General features: G+C 45.4%; 1 protein-coding gene across 1 annotated transcript in view; it reads left to right on the plus strand.

The window, feature by feature from the left end:
- Positions 1-2,682: 2,682 nt before the first annotated feature.
- Positions 2,683-21,363, plus strand: part of ncf1 (neutrophil cytosolic factor 1) — a 106,485-nt gene continuing 87,804 nt past the window's right edge. The window contains exons 1-2 of the mRNA XM_068010043.1: positions 2,683-3,021; positions 17,198-17,278. Coding sequence (XP_067866144.1) covers positions 2,950-3,021; positions 17,198-17,278 — 153 coding nt within the window. The 5' untranslated portion in view covers positions 2,683-2,949. The remainder of the gene's footprint in view (positions 3,022-17,197; positions 17,279-21,363) is intronic.

A 21,363-nucleotide genomic window follows, 5' to 3' on the forward strand; every position in this document is an offset into this window, starting at 1 on the left:
GCTTTTGTTTTGTTATTTGAGACATCTCATTGGATACCATTTCCCACCTTGATGGTGACAGATCCCAAAGGACACCTGTTGGCCACCAGAAAGACTGGCTCACCACTGGGAATTCCCTGCAGTTGGCCTCAGCAAATGACAAATTTTGTTTGGATTTGCCAAATCCAGCCGGGGGCACAGAACCAACAAGGACCTCAATTAGCTGTACTCTCACCTCTGAGTTAAAAGGTTGTGGGTTCACATCCTACTCCACAGACTTGGGCACAAAATCTAGGCTGGCAGTACTGACGGAGTGCTGCACTGTAAGAAGTGCCACTTTTCGAATGGGAGGTTAAACCGAATCCCCATCTTTCTTAGGTGGGTGTAAAAGATCTCATAGCACTATTTTTAAGATCAGGGGAGTTCTACCATGGAGTTCTAATAGCCAAGATTTAACCCTCAATCTTCATAGTTAAAAGATTCATATCTTATCTTTGGCCTCCTTATCTCGAGAGACAATGGGTAAGCGCCTGGAGGTGGTCAGTGGTGTGTGGAGCAGCGCCTGGAGTGGCTATAAAGGCCAATTCTAGAGTGACAGGCTCTTCCACAGGTGCTGCAGAAAAATTTGTTTGTCGGGGCTGTTACACAGTTGGCTCTCCCCTTGCGCTTTTGTCTTTTTTTCTGCCAACTGCTAACTCTCTTCGACTCGCCACACTTTAGCCCCGCCTTTATGGCTGCCCGCCAGCTCTGACGAACGCTGGCAACTGACTCCCACGACTTGTGATCAATGTCACAGGACTTCATGTCGTGTTTGCAGACGTCTTTAAAGCGGAGACATGGACGGCCGGTGGGTCTGATACCAGTGGTGAGCTCACTGTACAATGTGTCTTTGGGGATCCTGCCATCTTCCATGCGGCTCACATGGCCAAGCCATCTCAAGTGCCGCTGTGTATAAGCTGGGGGTGTTGGCCGCCTCGAGGACTTCTGTGTTGGAGATACGGTCCTGCCACCTGATGCCAAGTATTCTCCAGAGGCAGCAAAGATGGAATGAATTGAGACGTCGCTCTTGGCTGACATACGTTGTCCAGGCCTCGCTGCCATAGAGCAAGGTACTGAGGACACAGGCTTGATACACTCGGACTTTTGTGTTCCGTGTCAGTGTGCCATTTTCCCACACTCTCTTGGCCAGTCTGGACATAGCAGTGGAAGCCTTTCCCATGCACTTGTTGATTTCTGCATCGAGAGACAGGTTACTGGTGATAGTTGAGCCTAGGTAGGTGAAATCTTGAACCACTTCCAGAGCGTGGTCACCAATATTGATGGATGGAGCATTTCTGACGTCCTGCCCCATGATGTTCATTTTCTTGAGGCTGATGGTTAGGCCAAATTCATTGCAGGCAGCCGCAAACCTGTCGATGAGACTCTGCAGGCACTCTTCAGTGTGAGATGCTAAAGCAGCATCGTCAGCAAAGAGGAGTTCCCTGATGAGGACTTTCCGTACTTTGGACTTCGCTCTTAGACAGGCAAGGTTGAACAACCTGCCCCCTGATCTTGTGTGGAGGAAAGTTCCTTCTCCAGAAGACTTGAACGCATGTGAAAGCAGCAGGGAGAAGAAAATCCCAAAAAGTGTAGGTGCGAGAACACAGCCTGTTTCACGCCACTCAGGATAGGAAAGGGGTCTGATGAGGCGCCGCTATGCTGAATTGTGCCTTTCATATTGTCATGGAATGAGGTGATGATACTTAGTAGCTTTGGTGGAAATCCGATCTTTTAGATTAGATTAGAGATACAGCACTGAAACAGGCCCTTCGGCCCACCGAGTCTGTGCCGAACATCAACCACCCATTTATACTAATCCCATATTCCTACCAAACATCCCCACCTGTCCCTATATTTCCCTACCACCTACCTATACTCTTGACAATTTATAATGGCCAATTTACCTATCAACCTGCAAGTCTTTTGGCTTGTGGGAGGAAACCGGAGCACCCGGAGGAAACCCACGCAGACACAGGGAGAACTTGCAAACTCCACACAGGCAGTACCCGGAATCGAACCCGGGTCCCTGGAGCTGTGAGGCTGCGGTGCTAACCACTGCGCCACTTTTCTAGTAGTCTGAAGAGACCACGTCTGCTGACGAGGTCAAAGGCTTTGGTGAGATCAATGAAAGCAATGTAGAGGGGCATCTGTTGTTCGCGGCATTTCTCCTGTATATGACGAAGGGAGAACAGCATGTCAATGGTCGATCTCTCCGCACGAAAGCACTCTGTGCCTCAGCGTAGACGCGCTAAAAGATTATTTGGTCATTATCACATTGCTGTTTGTGGGAGCTTGCTATGTGCAAATTGGTGGCCATTTTTCTACATAATGACTGTGATTACACTTCAAAAGTACTTCATTGGCTGTAAAGTGCTTTGAGACATCCTGAAGTCATATAAATGCAAGTCTTTCTTTCTATGAAAGCAATGTAATTGGAGAACTTCCGCACCTGAATCACTGCACCCCGTGAGGCTAAAAGTATCAAATTGCAGAGTAACCAAGCAAGTCTAACCCCTCTTTCCACAGCTGGCGACCAGAGCTCCAATCCAGGGTCAGCATTTATAAACAGATGATTATTTAAATAAAACGAATCGGCAAAAGAGATTTGGTAAATTGTTACTGAAATTAGAATCTCATTGTAGCTATTTTCACTTCCCTATTATAATTACTGCAAGGAGGAAACTCCCCGTGAGTCATTAAGGCAGATCAGAGAGAGAGTGGGTCTCAGTTGGAAAAAAAGATTTTTCTCATTCAATTAATGCAACCTGAAAGTGGGGATGAAAATGTGAAAGGGACAGCAGGGGGGGAACCAACTGATACATCAGCTTCAGGACAGCAGCTGACAAACAGCTTTCTTGTATAGGACGGAGAGTGGCTGTCTGTAGGCCTCAGGACTTTGGAGAAGATTTACGAATTTATTGTCTGCCTAGGATGGAGGAGCCTTACATCAGACACATCGAGGTGCTGGGATTTGAAAAAAGATTTGTCCCAAATCAGCATTATGTGAGTACCAGTAACAAATCAGTTTTTCTGCATCAACTGTTGTACCATTTCATTGACCTGTGGAAATAGTCTGTAACTATTTATCTCATTTCCCGGCGGAGCAGCAGGAGAAGGTAGCGACTCTTCGGTGGGTGAGTGAAGGCATCAGGAGCTGTGTTTTAAAAGTAAGTACTTACTGTTTTACTTACTGTTTTCCTTGTCTTTGAGTTTCTTTTGGCACCGGAGGAACCGGAAGCTGGTCGGCAGCGAGGACTCCTGGGTAGGTATTTTCCTTAAAGGTGCGGAGCTCCGTGGACTCGGCCTCATTTCCCGGCGGAGCAGCAGGAGAAGGTAGCGACTCTTCGGTGGGTGAGTGAAGGCATCAGGAGCTGTGTTTTAAAAGTAAGTACTTACTGTTTTACTTACTGTTTTCCTTGTCTTTGAGTTTCTTTTGGCACCGGAGGAACCGGAAGCTGGTCGGCAGCGAGGACTCCTGGGTAGGTATTTTCCTTAAAGGTGCGGAGCTCCGTGGACTCGGCCTCATTTCCCGGCGGAGCAGCAGGAGAAGGTAGCGACTCTTCGGTGGGTGAGTGAAGGCATCAGGAGCTGTGTTTTAAAAGTAAGTACTTACTGTTTTACTTACTGTTTTCCTTGTCTTTGAGTTTCTTTTGGCACCGGAGGAACCGGAAGCTGGTCGGCAGCGAGGACTCCTGGGTAGGTATTTTCCTTAAAGGTGCGGAGCTCCGTGGACTCGGCCTCATTTCCCGGCGGAGCAGCAGGAGAAGGTAGCGACTCTTCGGTGGGTGAGTGAAGGCATCAGGAGCTGTGTTTTAAAAGTAAGTACTTACTGTTTTACTTACTGTTTTCCTTGTCTTTGAGTTTCTTTTGGCACCGGAGGAACCGGAAGCTGGTCGGCAGCGAGGACTCCTGGGTAGGTATTTTCCTTAAAGGTGCGGAGCTCCGTGGACTCGGCCTCATTTCCCGGCGGAGCAGCAGGAGAAGGTAGCGACTCTTCGGTGGGTGAGTGAAGGCATCAGGAGCTGTGTTTTAAAAGTAAGTACTTACTGTTTTACTTACTGTTTTCCTTGTCTTTGAGTTTCTTTTGGCACCGGAGGAACCGGAAGCTGGTCGGCAGCGAGGACTCCTGGGTAGGTATTTTCCTTAAAGGTGCGGAGCTCCGTGGACTCGGCCTCATTTCCCGGCGGAGCAGCAGGAGAAGGTAGCGACTCTTCGGTGGGTGAGTGAAGGCATCAGGAGCTGTGTTTTAAAAGTAAGTACTTACTGTTTTACTTACTGTTTTCCTTGTCTTTGAGTTTCTTTTGGCACCGGAGGAACCGGAAGCTGGTCGGCAGCGAGGACTCCTGGGTAGGTATTTTCCTTAAAGGTGCGGAGCTCCGTGGACTCGGCCTCATTTCCCGGCGGAGCAGCAGGAGAAGGTAGCGACTCTTCGGTGGGTGAGTGAAGGCATCAGGAGCTGTGTTTTAAAAGTAAGTACTTACTGTTTTACTTACTGTTTTCCTTGTCTTTGAGTTTCTTTTGGCACCGGAGGAACCGGAAGCTGGTCGGCAGCGAGGACTCCTGGGTAGGTATTTTCCTTAAAGGTGCGGAGCTGAGTAAACCCGAGCCACTACACATGTAGTGTCTCCCACCCATCCTCCTCCTCTAACCTAATAATAAGACCCTTTTTACCCTCCTCCTCTAACCAAAAAGGACTGAGCAGGTAAGCTATTTACTGTTTTTGTTAATATCTATAGTTGTACTTAACTAAGGGGTAATTGAATAAAAGAAATGGCAGCCAGTGTAGTGTATTGCTCCTCCTGCAGAATGTTCGAGGTGAGGGGAACCTCCGGTGGCCCTGCCGACTTCACCTGCTGGAAGTGCATCCGTCTCCAGCTCCTATCAGACCGTGTTAGGGAATTGGAGCTGGAGCTGGATGAACTGAGGATCATTCGGGAAGCTGAGGGGTTGATAGATAGAAGCTACACGGAGGTCGTTACTCCACAAATCAAAGGCAGCTGGGTAACAGTTAGAGGTGGGAAGAGGTCAGTGCAGGGATCTCCTGTGGTCGTTCCCCTCAACAACAAGTATACAGTTTTAGATACTGTTGGGGGGGACGGCCTATCGGGGGCAGGCTGCAGTGACCGGGCCTCTGGCACGGGGTCCTGCACTGTGGCTCAGAAGGGAAGGAGGGAGAATGGGAGAGCACTAGTCATCGGGGACTCGATGGTGAGGAGTACGGACAGGCGGTTCTGTGGGCGCAGGCGAGACGCACGGATGGTTTGTTGCCTCCCTGGTGCCAGGGTCCGTGATGTTTGTGATCGCGTCTTCAGGATCCTTAAAGGGGAGGGGGAGCAGCCAGAGGTCGTGGTGCACATTGGCACCAACGACGTAGGAAGGAAGGGTGGCACAGATGTTAGAAGTGAGTTTAGGGAGTTAGGCTGGAAGCTGAAAGCTCGGACGGACAGAGTTGTTATCTCTGGTTTGTTGCCGGCGCCACGTGATAGTGAGGCTAGGAATAGGGAGAGAGCACAGCTGAACACGTGGCTGCAGGAATGGTGTAGGAGGGAGGGCTTCCAGTTCTTGGATAATTGGACTGCATTCTGGGGAAGATGGGACCTGTTCAAACAGGACGGGCTGCATCTGAACCAGAGGGGCACCAATATCCTGGGAGGGAGGTTTGCTAGTACTGTTCGGGAGGGTTTAAACTAGTTTGGGAGGGGGATGGGAACCGGACTTGTAATCCAGGGACCAGTGGGTCCACTCAGAAAGACAAAGAGTGTAGTGAGGTATTGGGGAAGGTAGCACTGTCACAGAGGACAGATGGGCACGGAGAAGGGTTAAAGTGCGTATACTTCAACGCAAGAAGCATCAGGAATAAGGTGAGTGAATTGAAGGCGTGGATGGGCACTTGGGACTACGATGTTGTGGCCATCACTGAAACGTGGATAGGTGAGGGGGAGGAATGGTTTTTGGAGGTACCTGGTTATAGATGTTTTCATAAGATTAGGAATGGTGGTAAAAGAGGTGGGGGGGTGGCATTGTTAGTTAGAAATAGTGTAACAACTGCTGAAAGAATTTTCGAGGAGGATCTGCCGACTGAGGCACTGTGGGTTGAGGTCAGGAACAGGAAAGGAGCAGTCACCTTGATGGGAGTTTTCTATAGGCCCCCCAATAGCAGCAGGGAGGTGGAAGAGCAGATTGGGAAACAGATTTTGGAAAGGAGCAGAAGTCACAGGGTAGTAATTATGGGGGATTTCAACTTCCCAAATATTGATTGGCAACTCTTTAGATCGAATAGTTTGGATGGGGTAGTGTTTGTGCAGTATGTCCAGGAAGCTTTTCTGACTCAGTATGTAGACTGCCCGACCAGAGGGGAGGCAATATTGGATTTGGTACTAGGTAATGAACCAGGGCAAGTGATAGAGCTGTTGGTGGGCGAGCACTTTGGAGATAGTGATCACAATTCTGTAGCATTCACTGTGGTAATGGAGAGGGATAGGTATGTGCAACAGGGCAAGGTTTACAATTGGGGGAAGGGTAGATATGATGCTGTCAGGCAGGAACTGAGGAGCATAAGTTGGGAGCATATGCTGGCAGGGAAGGGCACGGTCGAAATGTGGAACTTTTTCAAGGAGCAGATAGTAGGGGCCATTGATAAGCATGTCCCTGTCAGACAGGGAAGGGATGGTCATGTGAGGGAACCGTGGTTGACAAGAGAGGTTGAGAGTCTTGTTAGGAAGAAGAAGGATGCGTATATAAAGTTGAGGAAAAAGGGCACAGGCATAGCTCTGGAGGGATACAAGATGGCCAGGAAGGATCTGAAGAAAGGGATTAGGAGAGCTAAGAGAGGGCATGAAAAATGCTTGGCGGGTAGGATAAAAGAAAACCCCAAGGCCTTTTACGCGTATGTCAGAAATATGAGGATGACTAGGGGGACCATAGGTCCGGTCAAGGACAATAGCGGGAGACTGTGTGTTGAGCCGGAAGAGATAAGTGAGGTTTTGAATGAGTACTTCTCTTCGGTATTTACGAATGAGAAGGGGTGTATTACTGAAGAGGACGGTGGGAAGCAGACTGGTAAGCTCGAGGAAGTGCTCGTTAGGAGGGAAGATGTGTTGGGGTTTTTGAATAACTTGAAGATAGACAAGTCTCCCGGGCCTGACGGGGTATATCCAAGGATGTTATGGGAAGCAAGGGATGAAATTGCAGAGCCGCTGGCAATGATCTTTTCATCTTCTCTGCTGACGGGGGTGGTACCAGGTGATTGGAGGGTGGCAAATGTTGTGCCCCTGTTCAAGAAAGGGAATAGGAACAACCCTGGGAATTACAGGCCAGTTAGTCTTACTTCGGTGGTAGGCAAGTTGATGGAAAAGGTGCTGAGGGATAGGATTTCTGAGCATCTGGAAAGACACTGCTTGATTCGGGACAGTCAGCACGGTTTTGTGAGGGGTAGGTCTTGCCTCACAAGCCTGATTGAATTCTTTGAGCAGGTGACCAAGCAAGTGGATGAGGGTAAACCAGTGGATGTGGTGTACATGGATTTTAGTAAGGCATTTGATAAGGTCCCCCATGGTAGACTTATGGAGAAAGTCAGGAGGCATGGGATAGTGGGGAATGTGGCCAGTTGGATTAAGAATTGGCTAACTGATAGAAGGCAGAGAGTGGTCTTAGATGGTAAATACTCAGCCTGGAGCCCAGTTACCAGTGGCGTGCCGCAGGGATCAGTTCTGGGTCCTCTCCTGTTTGTGATTTTTATTAACGACTTGGATGAGGAAGTCGAAGGGTGGGTCAGTAAATTTGCAGATGATACAAAGGTTGGTGGAGTTGTGGATACCGAGGAGGGCTATTGTCGTCTGCAAAGGGACTTGGATAGGTTGCAGTGTTGGGCTGAAAAGTGGCAGATGGAGTTTAACCCTGAAAAGTGTGAGGTCGTCCATTTTGGAAGGACAAACATGAATGCAAAATACTGGGTTAACGGTAGGGTTCTTGGGCATGTGGAGGAGCAGAGAGACCTTGGGGTCTATGTGCATAGATCATTGAAAGTTGCAACTCAAGTGGATAGGGCTGTGAAGAAGGCATATGGGGTGTTAGCGTTCATTAGCAGAGGGATTGAATTTAAGAGCCGTGAGGTGATGATGCAGCTGTACAGGACCTTGGTAAGGCCTCATTTGGAGTACTGTGTGCAGTTCTGGTCGCCTCATTTTAGGAAGGATGTGGAAGCCTTGGAGAGGGTGCAGAGGAGATTTACCAGGATGTTGCCTGGAATGGAGAATAAGTCTTACGAGGAAAGGCTGAACATTCTAGGCCTCTTCTCATTAGAAAGGAGAAGGATGAGGGGTGACATGATAGAGGTTTATAAGATGATCAGGGGAATAGATAGGGTAGACAGTCAGAAACTTTTTCCCCGGGTGGAGCAAAGCGTTACAAGGGGTCATAAATTTAAGGTGAAGGGTGGGAGATATAAGGGGGATGTCAGGGGAAGGTTCTTTACCCAGAGAGTGGTCGAGGCATGGAATGCCTTGCCCGGGGAAGTTGTTGAGTCAGAAACTTTAGGGACTTTCAAAAGGCTTTTGGATAGGTATATGGATAAAGGAGAATGATGGGGTATAGATTAAATTGTCCTTGACAGAGGACAAAGGATCGGCACAACATTGTGGGCCGAAGGGCCTGTTCTGTGCTGTATGTTCTATGTTCTATGTTCTATGTTCTATAATCTCTTCATAATCAGTATCACCTCTTAACCATTTCAGCAATCGTGAAAAACCTCAACTTTTCCAGTCTCACTTCATAACTATAATTCCTTAGCTCTGGAAATATACAGTGAATCTACATTACATCTTTTCCATTGCTTTATATCTTTTTCCTATAATAGGGGCCCAATACTCCATACGAAACTGCAATCTAATTAATATCTCATACAAGTTCAACATCACCACTCAAGAATTCAGGAGAAACTTTGTTACACAGAGAGTAACTGCCACAAGGAGTAAGGGGATAAACACTTGAGGGAGAAACATATAGAAGGATATGCTGACAGGGTGAGATGAAGGGGAGTTGGGAGGAGGCTTGTATGAAACATAAAGATCCGCTAGGCCAAATGGCCTGTTTCTGGGCTGTGAATTCTATGTAATTGTTTTTTATTCTTTCTTGAGATGTGAGCCTTACTAACAAGGCCAGCATTTATTGCCCATCCCTAATTGCCCTTGAGAAGGTGAACCGCTGCAGTCCATCTGTTGTTGGTACACCATCGTTTTGTTGGAGAGGGAGTTCCAGGTTTTTGACTCAGCGACAGTGAAGGAACGGCGATATAGTTCCAAGTCAGGATGGTGTGTGGATTGGAGGGGAACTTGCAAGTGGTGGTGTTTCCATGCATCTGCTGCCCTTGTCCTTCTAGGTGGAAGAGGTCACGGGTTTGGAAGGTGCTGTCTAAAGAAGCATGGGGATGAGTTGCTGCAGTGCATCTTGTATATGGTACACACTGCTGCCACTGTGTGCCAGTGGTGGAGGGAGTAAATGTTTAAGGTGGTGTTTGGGGTGCCAGTCAAGCCGGCTGCTTTGTCCTGGATGGTGTCAAGCTAACAATATGTTGGAGCTGCACTCATGCAGACAAGTGGAGAGTATTCCATCACACCCCGACTTGTGCCTTGTAGATGGTGGACTGAAGTTGGGAGACAGGGGGTGAGTTACTTGCCGCAGAATTCCCAGCCTCTGACCTGCTCTTGTAACCACAGCATTTATGTGGCTGGTCCAGTTCAGTTTCTGGTCAATGGTAACCCCCAGGATGTTGATGGTGGGTGATTCAGTGATAGTAATGCCATTGAATGTCAAGGGGAGGTGGTTAGATTCTCTCTTGTTTGAAAGGGTCATTGCCTGGCACTTGTATGGCGTGAATGTAACTTGCCACTTATCAGCTCAAGCCTGGATGTTGTCCAGGTCTTGTTGCATGAGGACATGGGCTGCTGCAGCACCAAGAGTCATGAATGGTGCTGAACATGGCAATCATCAGCCAAAATCCCTACTTCTGACTGTTTGATGGAGGGAGGGTCCTTGATGAAGCAGCTGAAGAGGGTTGGGCCTAGGACACTACCCTGAGGAACTCCTGCAGTGATGTCATGGGGCTGAGATGTTTGGCCTCCAACAACCACAACTACCTTCATGTAATTCTGTGATTTTTTGTTTTCCTATTCTACATCTCTAGATATAAGATCAGTGATTCCATTGGCCTTATCTACTTGCACTGCTGTCTGTCGTGACCTTTATTTCTTCAGACCAAGGTCCCTTTGCTCCTCTACTCCATTTACAAATCACACAACTTAAGGTCAATCATCTTTCCCACTGTTACTCCAAAATAGATAATATCACATCTTTCTACGCTGGCCATCCTGCTCACCTATCGGTACCTTCCCAAATTCTTACAATTATTGCCACAATTTACCAGAGCCTATTTTGGTGTCAGCAGCAAGATTTTGACATATTCCCTCAATTGTTACATCTATATCAGTTCTGTATATAGTGCATAGGGGAAGCCCCAATAAGGACCTGTGTAAAACCCCACTTATCCCATCTTTCCAGTCTGAGACAGTCCCTTCAACTGCTACCCGTTGCTTTGTGCCCATTGATCACCTCTCTATCCATGTGCCCACATTTCCCTCAATTCCATGTGCCATTATCGTTGCTATAATTTTCTTACATAGGACCTCAGCTAAAACTTCTTGGAAATCCAATAAACCAAACTGTATTTTCTTTATCTATCCTCTCTGATATTTCTTCAGAAAATTCTGTGAGATTGTGGGTGGGTCAGAAACCAGTCATGTTTCACTTACTGTTAAATTTCTATTTTCAATGACTTCAGTTCCCCAATTTTGTTTCTTATGCGCCCTGCACCTGTTAGTTGGAAGTTCCTTGGGGTTATTTCCTTTTTTTGTCTTCCTACATCACACATTCTTTTTTAACAATCTTTTCCACTTTACTCTTTTTACATCTTTTCTCCCTGTTTGCCCAGCGTTTAATCTCCTCTCTGAGCTGCCAACTCAATGTGTTTACTTCTTCAGCAATTGATCCCAGCAATGGTTCAGATTTAGTTTTAGTTCTGCCTGCGCTCGCACTATTTATTAAATACAAATGATTCCATTAGTTTGTTTGTCTTTTGTTTCTTTACACTCTTCCCTTCAAGAAGTAGTGGAAGGGTTTGCAGACTGATTAACAGTCCAACAGATCATGATCGGAACACTCCTTCCATAACCATCTTACCAGCCATTAGGTAATTAGTCCTACTCAACGGGAGCTTTTATAGACTCCCACAGCCTATATGATAAATTGGGTTGGGGGTGGGGTGACCATCCACACCCAACTCACACTCGTACCCTGCTGGATGCCGACCTAAAATTCAGAGCCAGAACTCAGTGGAGACAGCTTCCACCTGCTGGGACTAGCAGGAGTGGGGTTTGAGCCCTGCGCCTTCTGAGTCCAGGGTGGGATGCTACCATTAAGCCAAAGGCTCACTCCATTCCATTAGTGAGAGTGGTTTACTTGTCAACCCTCAGTGAGATGCCACATTGGGAGCTGGAGTGAAGCCCAGTGTTAGAGATTGTAAACCTAACAGAGATTATTTACCTTAATGCTCCATCTAACTGGAAGCTTCTAACTGAATTTTAACTAAATCATTTTGTTATGACATTAAATATCTTTCTGCACCTGTGAGAAATGAAGCACAATTAAAACAATATGGAAGTGATATCATTCTGTTGCCTGTTTGCATGTAATTATTACCTGCACCTTTAAGAGTATTCAGGGAGAGAGGAATTGGGTGAGCACCAGACAGTCAAGAAGAAGCAGGCAGGTAGTGCAGGAGACCCCTGAGTTCATCTCACTCTCCAATACTGAATACTGAGGAAAGTGATGGTTCGACTAGGGAGTGCAGCCAGAGCAAAGTCCATGGCACTGTGGCTGGCCCAGCTGCACAGTGCGGGGGGCGGGGGGGCACAAAGAATACTGGAAAAGCCATAGTGATAGGAGATTCAATAGTTAGGGGAAGAGACAGGTGTTTCTGTGGCCACAGACGTGAAACCAGGATGGTGTGTTGTCTCCCTGGTGCCAGGGTCAAGGATGTCACTGATCAGCTGCAGAGCATCTTGAGGAGGATGGGTGAACAGCCAGCAGTCGTGGTCCAGGTTGGTATCAACGACATAGATAGGAATAGGGAGGTGGTCCTGCAGAAAGAGTTTACTGAGCTATGTAAGAAATTAGCAGGCAGGACATCAAAAATAGTAATCTCCAGATTACTCCCAGTACCACGTGAGTAGAGAAATAGGAGGACAGTGCAGATGAATGCTTGGCTGGAAAGATAGTGCAGGAGGGAGGGCTTTATATTCCTGGGACACTGGGATCAGTTCTGGAGAAATTGGGACCTGTACAGGCCAGATGGCTGGGACAAATTTCTCTGTGGGTCAATTTACTGGTGCTATGGGGAGGGTTTAAAATAACTTGGCAGGGGTATGGGAACCAGGGGACAATACAAGAGAGGAACACCAAGGTACACAGAGAACTGGAAGAGATAGATAGCACTAGAGTAGGAAATAGTAAAGTATGAGGTGGGGTCAGAGTGAGAGTGTTAGACAGTATTAGAGAAGGAAGTAGTTCCATATTAGGTGGGAGTGGACTGATAAGAACTACAAGGAATGCAAAGACAGGATTACAGTGCATGTGTGTAAACGCACAATGTATGGTGAATTAGGTTGCTGATCTACAAGCACAAAGAGCAATATGGGAATATGATGTAGTGGCAATAATGGAAATGTGGCTTAAAAATAGCAAGGACTGGGTGCTTAATAGACAAGGATATGCTCAGAAAGGATAGAGAAGGAGAACAGGGAGGCGGGGTGGCAGTACTGATTAGGGAAGTCATTGCAGTGCTGGAAAGGGAGGATGTCCTTGAAGAGACAAATCCATTTAGTTAGAATTGAGGAGCAAAAAGGGTATGATCATATTACTAGGGGTATTCTATAGGCCTCCAAATAGTGAGAAAGATCGAGGATAAAATCTGTAGGGAAATCACAGAGATGTGCAAGAACTATAGAGTGGTGATACTGGGGGACTGTAATTACCCAAATATCAATTGGGATAATTTTAGAGTAAAGGGTAAGGAAGGGGAGGAATTTCTGAAATGTGTTCAAGAGAACTTCCTTGATCAGTATGTTCTCAGCCCAACTAGAAAAGAGGCATTGCTGGATCTGGTGCTGGAAATGCGGTGGGCCAAGTGGACTAAATTTCTGTGGGGGAGCACTTGGGTAAGAGTGATCACCGTATCAGAAAGTTTAGACTAGTAATGCAGAAAAACAAGGAATGAAATAAGTTAGAATGATTAGAGTGGAAGAGGGCTAGTTTCAATGCAATGAGAAGGGATCTAGCCAGTGTAAAATGGAACCAAAGACTGACAGAAAGAGTAGTATTGGAACAATGGGTTATCTTAGAGGAAGAGATTTTTCAGGTACAGGTTAGATACATTCCAACAAAGGCAAAAAGTAAGGGAACCAAGATCAGGGCTCCTTGGATGATGAAGGAGATAGAGATTATGATGAAACAAAATAAGGGTGTATGATGCATGTCAGGTGAACTCATCAGGTGAGAACGAGGCCATTTACAATAAGTTGAGAGGGAGGTGAAGAAGAAAATAAGACTGACAGAGAGAGAACAAGAATGGCACTCAACATAAAAAGGAACCCAAAGATCTTCAACTGGCATGTAAATAGTAAGCAAGTAGTAAAAGGGGGAATGGGTCCTATTAGGGACAAAGAGGGTAATATACGCTAAGAGGCACAGGACAAGACGAGTATACTTAATGAGTACTTTGTATCAGTGTTCACTAAGGAAGTGGAATCTGACCAAGTATTGGTAGAAGTGAACAGAGTAGAGGCAGATAGGATAAAAATTGAGAGGGAGAAGTACTAAAAAAACTGGCTATGCTTAGGATAGATAAGTCCAGATGGCTTGCATCTCTGGTTGCTAAAGGAAGTGGGGATTGAGATAGTGGAAGGGCTTGTCATAATCTTCCAGTCTTCCCTGGATACGAGAGATGTGCCAGAGGATTGGAGAGTGGCAAATGTGACACCCTTATTCAAGAACTGGTATAAGGACAGTTCTAGCAACTACAGGCCAGTTAGTTTAACATCAATGGTGGGTAAGCTTTTAGAAATAATTATCAGGGAAAATGTCACCAGGCACTTAGAGAAGTTCAATTTGATCAAGGATAGCCAGCATGAATTTAGAAAAGGCAGATCATGCTTGACTAATCTAATTGGATTTTTTTGCTGATGTAACAGAGAAGGTTGATGAAGCGAATGCGGTTGATGTTGTTTATGTGGATTTTAAGAAAGCATTTGATAAGGTACCACATAAAAAGCTTTTGAGGCATAAAATTGAGGCTCTTGGAGTCGGAGGGGCAGTGTCCAATTGGATAAAAAATTGGCTTAAGAACAGAAAACGGCAAGTCGTAGCAAATGATTGTTTTTCAGACTGGTGGATGGTAAACAGTAATAAAAACAAGAAATGCTGGAAACACTGGTTAACAGTGGTGATCCCCAAGGGTCAGTACTGGGACCACTGCTTTTTTGGCTATATATAAATGACTTGGATCTTGGAATACAGAATAGAATCTCAAAATTTGCTGATGACACCAAAGTTGGAGGTGCGGCAAACAGTGAGGATGATCTGAGCCGCCCACAACAGGACAGGGTAGGCTCGTGGAGTGGGCAGACAGGAGGCAGATGGAATTTAATACTGACAAGTGTGAGTTGATGCATTTTGGCAGACGGAGTAGGGAGAGGGAATATATAGTTAATGGCACAGCTATAAAGAGTGTGCAGGAACAGAGGGACCTGGGGGTGCATGTGCATTGATCCTTGAAGGTGACAAGACATATTGAGAGAGTGGTTAGTAAAGCATATGGGATGTTGAACTTCATAAACAGTGGCACTGATTACAATTTGTCACTTGGTAGTACAGAACTTGAGTACTGCTGAAAATAGAGACATGTGACTAGTGGTGTTCCGCAGGGATCAGTGCTGGGACCTTTGCTGTTTGTAGTATATATAAATGATTTGGAGGAAAATGTAGCTGGTCTAATTAGTAAGTTTGCAGACGACACAAAGGTTGGTGGAATTGCGGATATTGATGAGGATTGTCAGAGGATACAGCAGGATATAGATCGGTTGAAGACTTGGCGGAAAAACGGCAGATGGAGTTTAATCCGGACAAATGTGAGGTAATGCATTTTAGAAGGTCTAATGCAGGTGGGAAGTATACAGTAAATGGCAGAACCCTTAGGAGTATTGACAGGCATAGAGATCTGAGCGTACAGGTCCACAGATCACTGAAAGATGCAACGCAGGTGGATAAGATAGTCAAGAAGGCATACGGCATGCTTGCCTTCATCGGTTGGGGCATAGAGTAGAAAAATTGGCAAGTCATGCTGCAGCTGTACAGAACCTTAGTTAGGCCACACTTGGAATATTGCATACAATTCTGGTTGCCACACTACCAGAAGGATGTGGAGGCTTTGGAGAGGTTGGATAAACTCGGATTGTTTTCACTGGAACGACGGAGGTGGAGGGGTGACATGATAGGGGTTTACAAAGTTATGAGCGGCATGAACAGAGTGGATAGTCAGAAGCTTTTTCCCAGGGTGGAAGATTCAGTTACATGGGGACATAGGTTTAAGGTGAGAGGGGCAAAGTTTAGAGGGGATGTGCGAGGCAATTTTTTTACACAGATGGTGGTGAGTGCCTGGAACTTGCTGCCGGGGGAGGTTGTGGAAGCAGGTACGATAGCGACGTTTAAGAGGCATCTTGACAAATACATGAATAGGATGGGAATAGAGGGATATGGACCCCGGAAGTGCAGAAGGTTTTAGTTTAGGCAGGCATCAAGATCGGCGCCGGCTTGGAGGGCCGAATGGCCTGTTCCTGTGCTGTACTGTTCTTTGTTCTTTGTTGCTGTTTTGATACAATTGAGTGGCTTGCTCCGCTACGTCAGGGGTTAGTTAAGAGTCAACCACATTTCTGTGAGTCTGGAGCCACATGTAGGCTGGGTAAGGACAGCAGATTTCCTCTAAAGGACAATAAATGAAAAAGATGTTTTTTTTAACAACAATCCAGTGGTTTCATGGTTACTATTACTGGGGCTAGCATTATATTCCAGATTTATTTAATTAACTGAATTTAAATTTCCCAGCTGTTATAGCAGATTTGTACTCACGTCTCCAGTTTAGATCTCAGATTCAGTAACATAACCACAATGCTACCATACCTGACGGAAGGAGACCTGTTGTGCTTACCAGTCTGGCCTGTTAATGTATCAGCTGTGTGTCAGTGAAGAGAACTCTCAGCGACTGAGTCAGAACATTGTGCTTGCAAGTCCCATTCCAGAGATTAAGCAAATAATCTAGGCTAACAGTCAAGTGCAGTACTGAGGGAGCGCTGCACTGTTGGGGGTGCTGTCTTATAGATGAAATATTCAACTGAGGCCCCTTGTGCCCTCTTAGATGAATGTAAGAAATCCCACGTTACTATTTGAAAAAGAGCAGGTGAATTATCCCCAGTGTCCTAGACAATATTTAGCCTTCAACCAATATCACAAAAAGAGATTAGCTGGCCATGATCACATTGCTATTTGTGGGATCTTGCTGTGTACAAATTGCCTGCCATGTTTCTTACATTACAACAATGACTACACTTCATAAATATTTCATTGGCTGTAAAGTGCTTTGAGATGTCCTCAGGTTGTGACAGATGCTATATAAATTTCTTTTATTTTTACAAATGGTTCCAGTCCTCCAAGGAAAATACCCAAACTACTTAAAAGGTGCAAAAACTCAAGGTGGGAGGGGGGCGCACAGTTAGATTTTGTGGGGAGGGGCGTTCAGTAGACTTCTATGAAAGAATGAATCAAATGTTCACCAAATGGTAAAATATGGAAATACCATCCTCTGCACTTATAGTGAGCATGGTGGTGTCACTGTGATTAGCCCACAGTAATTGTGGAGGTGTAAGAGTGCGAACTGTATCCATTTACTATCTGCAAACTGAACAGTCCTTTAATGTTGGGTCAGTACAGCATTTGGATGCAATGTTGATGAGTGAGCAGACATTACAGTTAGGAGATGTCCCTTCCTGCAGAGCTGACTATTATTTTCTATCTGCAGGTTTATATGCTAATTGTGAAATGGAGTGACTTCAAAGAAAAGCTCATCTACAGAAAGTTCTCAGAAATCTATGATTTCCATGTAAGTAGCTCATTCTAACTGTGCCAATGAGTCGATTCCTGAATAATCAAGTTAAGAAAGTGACACTATAACCATCACAACTGTAGCATGATTAGCTGATCTACATTAAAAATGCATTTGTGTGGCAGAATGCTTGATCTACTGGGTTTAAGAGTTACAAAGAACAATCTAGTGACAGAGCATAAAATTGATCTTAGCAAAACTTCACTGGCCAATTGCCGAGAACTCATTGTCGAATACTAGAACATTAAACTCATAGGGGAAGCCTGTTTTGAACTGTTGACTGCCGCATTATCTTCATAACTGAGAGTGGAAAATTGAAAAACAAAGAATTGCTGCTCATTTAGCTATCCGAATTTGGCCTGGTGGGATCTTAGGAATATAGGAACAGGAGTAGACTATTGAGCCCCTCGAGCCTGTTCTGCTATTCAATGAGATCGTCGCTTATCTGTGACCTAACTCCATATACTGCTCCATATCCCTTAATACCTTTGGATAACAAAATCTATCAATATCAGATTTAAAGTTAACAATTCATCTTGCATCAATTGCTGTTTGTGGAAGAGAGTTCCAAATTTCTACCATCCTTTATGTGAAGAAGTTTCCTCATTCCACTCCTGAAAAATCTGGCTGTAATTTTTTGACTAAGTCCCATAGTCTAGACTCTCCAACTAGTGGAAATAGTTTTTCCAAATCTACCTTATCTGTACCCCTTAATATCATGAAAGCTTTGACCAAAAAACACCTTAACCTTCTAAATTCCAGGGAATGCAACACCAGTTGGTGTACTCTGTCCTCGTAATTTAACCCTTGGAATCCAACTATCATTCTGGTAAAGCTACACTGTACTCCCTTCAAGGCCAGTATCTCCTTCCTAAGATGTGATGGTCAGAACTGTTCACAGTACTCCAGGTGTGGTCTGACCAGACTTTGTGCAGCTAAAAGGTAACTTCTACCTGCTTGTTTTTCAGTTCTGTAGAGACATAGGCCAGAATTCCATTAGCCTTTTGATTACTTTCAAAGAACAAAGAACAAAGAACAGTACAGCACAGGAACAGGCCATTCGGCCCTCCAAGCCTGCGCTGATCTTGATGCCTGCCTAAACTAAAACCTTCTGCACTTCCGGGGTCCGTATCCCTCTATTCCCATCCTATTCATGTATTTGTCAAGATGCCTCTTAAACGTCTCTATGGTACCTGCTTCCACCACCTCCCCTGGCAACAAGTTCCAGGCACTCACCACCCTCTGTGTAAAGAACTTGCCTCGCACATCCCCTCTAAACTTTGCCCCTCTCACCTTAAACCTATGTCCCCTAGTAACTGACTCTTCCACCCTGGGAAAAAGCTTCTGACTATCCACTCTGTCCATGCCGCTTCTAACTTTGTAAACCTCTATCATGTCGCCCCTCCACCTCCGTCGTTCCAGTGAAAACAATCCGAGTTTATCCAACCTCTCCTCATAGCTAATGCACTCCAGACCAGGCAACATCCTGGTAAACCTCTTCTGTGCCCTCTCCAAAGCCTCCACGTCCTTCTGGTAGTGTGGCAACCAGAATTGCACGCAATATTCTAAGTGTGGCCGAATTAAAGTTCTGTACAGCTGCAGCATGCCTTGCCTATTTTTATACTCTATGCCCCGACCGATGAAGGCAAGCATGCCGTATGCCTTCTTGACTACCTTATCCACCTGCGTTGCCACTTTCAGTGATCTGTGGACCTGTACGCCCAGATCTCTCTGCCTGTCAATACTCCTAAGGGTTCTGCCATTTACTGTATACTTCCCACCTGCATTAGACCTTCCAAAATGCATTACCTCACATTTGTCCGAATTAAACTCCATCTGCCATTTCTCCGCCCAAGTCTCCAACCGATCTATATCCTGCTGTATCCTCTGACAATCCTCATCATTATCCGCAACTCCACCAACCTTTGTGTCGTCCGCAAACTTACTAATCAGACCAGTTACATTTTCCTCCAAATCATTTCTATATACTACAAACAGCAAAGGTCCCTGTTTATGACATTTTAATTATCTATGTAGCAGGACCCCTAAGTCTCTTTGGACCTCCACTGTTTCTAGCTTTTCACCATTTAGAAAACACTCTGTTCTATCCTTTTAGGTCCAAAGTGGATGACCTCACATTTTCTTACATCGAAATCCATTTGCTGCGGTTTTGTTGATTCACTTAATCCATTAATATCTCTTTGAAATTTTATGCTTCCCTCTGCACTGCTTACAATGCTGCCTATTTTTGTGCACATTTAGATATTTGGTTTTCTATCCCAACCTCTAAGTCAATAATGAACAGAGTGAATAGTTGAGGCCTCAAAACAGATCCTTGTGGGACACCACTAGTCATATCCTGCCAATTAGATTACCTGCCCATTAATTACCCTTACTCTGTCTCCTGCCGCTCAGCCAATTTCCTAACCAGGTCAATAATTTGCCTTCAATTCAATGAGCTGCAACTTTAGATATTATGTGGGACCTTATCAAACGCCTTTTGGAAGTCCATGTACACCATATCAACCCTCATCAACCCTCTGTTACTTCATCAAAAAAACATCAGGATAGTTAAACACGATTTGCCCTGAACAATTCCTTGCTGGCGTTTCTTAATTAATCCACACTTGTCCAAGTGACTGTTAATTTTGTCCCAGGTTATTGTTTCTCAAAGCTTCCTCACCACCAAGGTTAAACTGACTGGCCCATAGTTGCTGGGTTTATCCTTGCACCTTTATTTTGAACAGGGGTGTAACATTTGCAATTCTCCAGTCTGCTGCAGTCACCCTTGTATCTAAGGAGAATTGGCAGATTGTGGCCAGTACCTCCAGAATTTCCACTCTTATTTATTTCCTTAGACAGCACCTTCCAAACCCGCAACCTCTACCAACTAGAAGGACAAGGGCAGCAAATACATGGGAACACCACCACCTGCATGTTCCCCTCCAAGTCACACAGCATCCTGACTTGGAACTATATCACCGTTCCTTCACTGTTGCTGGGTCAAAATCCTGGAACTCCCTTCCTAACAGCACTGTGGGTATACCTGCCCCAAATGGACTGCAGCAGTTCAAGAAGGCAGCTCACCAGCACCTTCTCAAGGGCAATTAGGGATGGGCAATAAATGCTGGCCTGGCCAGCGTCGCCCACATCCCATGAATGAATAAAAAAAAATCTAGGATGCATCCCCTCTGGAGCTGGTGACTTATCTACTTTAAGTACAGCCAGCCTTTCCATTACCTTCTCTTTATCAATTTTGAGCCCATCCAGTATCTCAACCGCTTTTATTTCAGTATCTCAACCGCTTCCTCTGATACTGTGATATCCTAGGTATCAACTGTGGCTCTTGCACTCTCAGCTTTTGTGTCAGATGTAGTGAATTCAAGTCCTATTTCAAAGACTTGAGCACATAATCTAGGCTGATACTTCAGTGCAATACTGAAGGAATTCTGCACTGTCAGAGATGCTGTCTTTTGGATAAGATGATAAACTGAAGCCCTCGCAGGTTCCCGCACCATGCCTCTGTGGTCCCCCAAGGATCTATCCTGGAGTCCCCACTATTCCTCATCCACATGCTGCCCCTTGGTGACATCTACTGAAAACACAGCGTTAACTTTCACATGTACGCTGATGACACCCAGCTCTACCTCACCACATCATCTTTTGACTAAATTGCTAAATTGTCAGACTACTTGTCCAGTATCCAATACTGGTTGAGCAGAAATTTCCCCTAATTAAATAATGTAACGACAGAAGCTTTGCTCATCAGTATGAACTCCATCCCCCTTCCTGGCAACTGTCTGAGTTTGAACCAGACTATTCGCAACCTTGGCATCATATTTGATTGTTATAGAACTTCCAAGCCTGATTGTGAAGAAGACACTGAGACTAGGAAGCTTAGGTAGAGAATGTTTATTGCTTGCCACAGAATGTACTTCTCCACTCCGAACAACCCACAACCAGTGCTGGCTGGCTCTTTATATATACACATTTAATACCATTAACTAATTCACACCCAACACCTGTTCACCCTATTATCTTGAAGTACCAGGTATTTATCATCCATTTACAGAACTTCAGAC

Source organism: Heterodontus francisci, chromosome 30, assembly GCF_036365525.1.
Source record: "Heterodontus francisci isolate sHetFra1 chromosome 30, sHetFra1.hap1, whole genome shotgun sequence".
Classification (NCBI taxonomy): Eukaryota; Metazoa; Chordata; class Chondrichthyes; order Heterodontiformes; family Heterodontidae; genus Heterodontus; species Heterodontus francisci.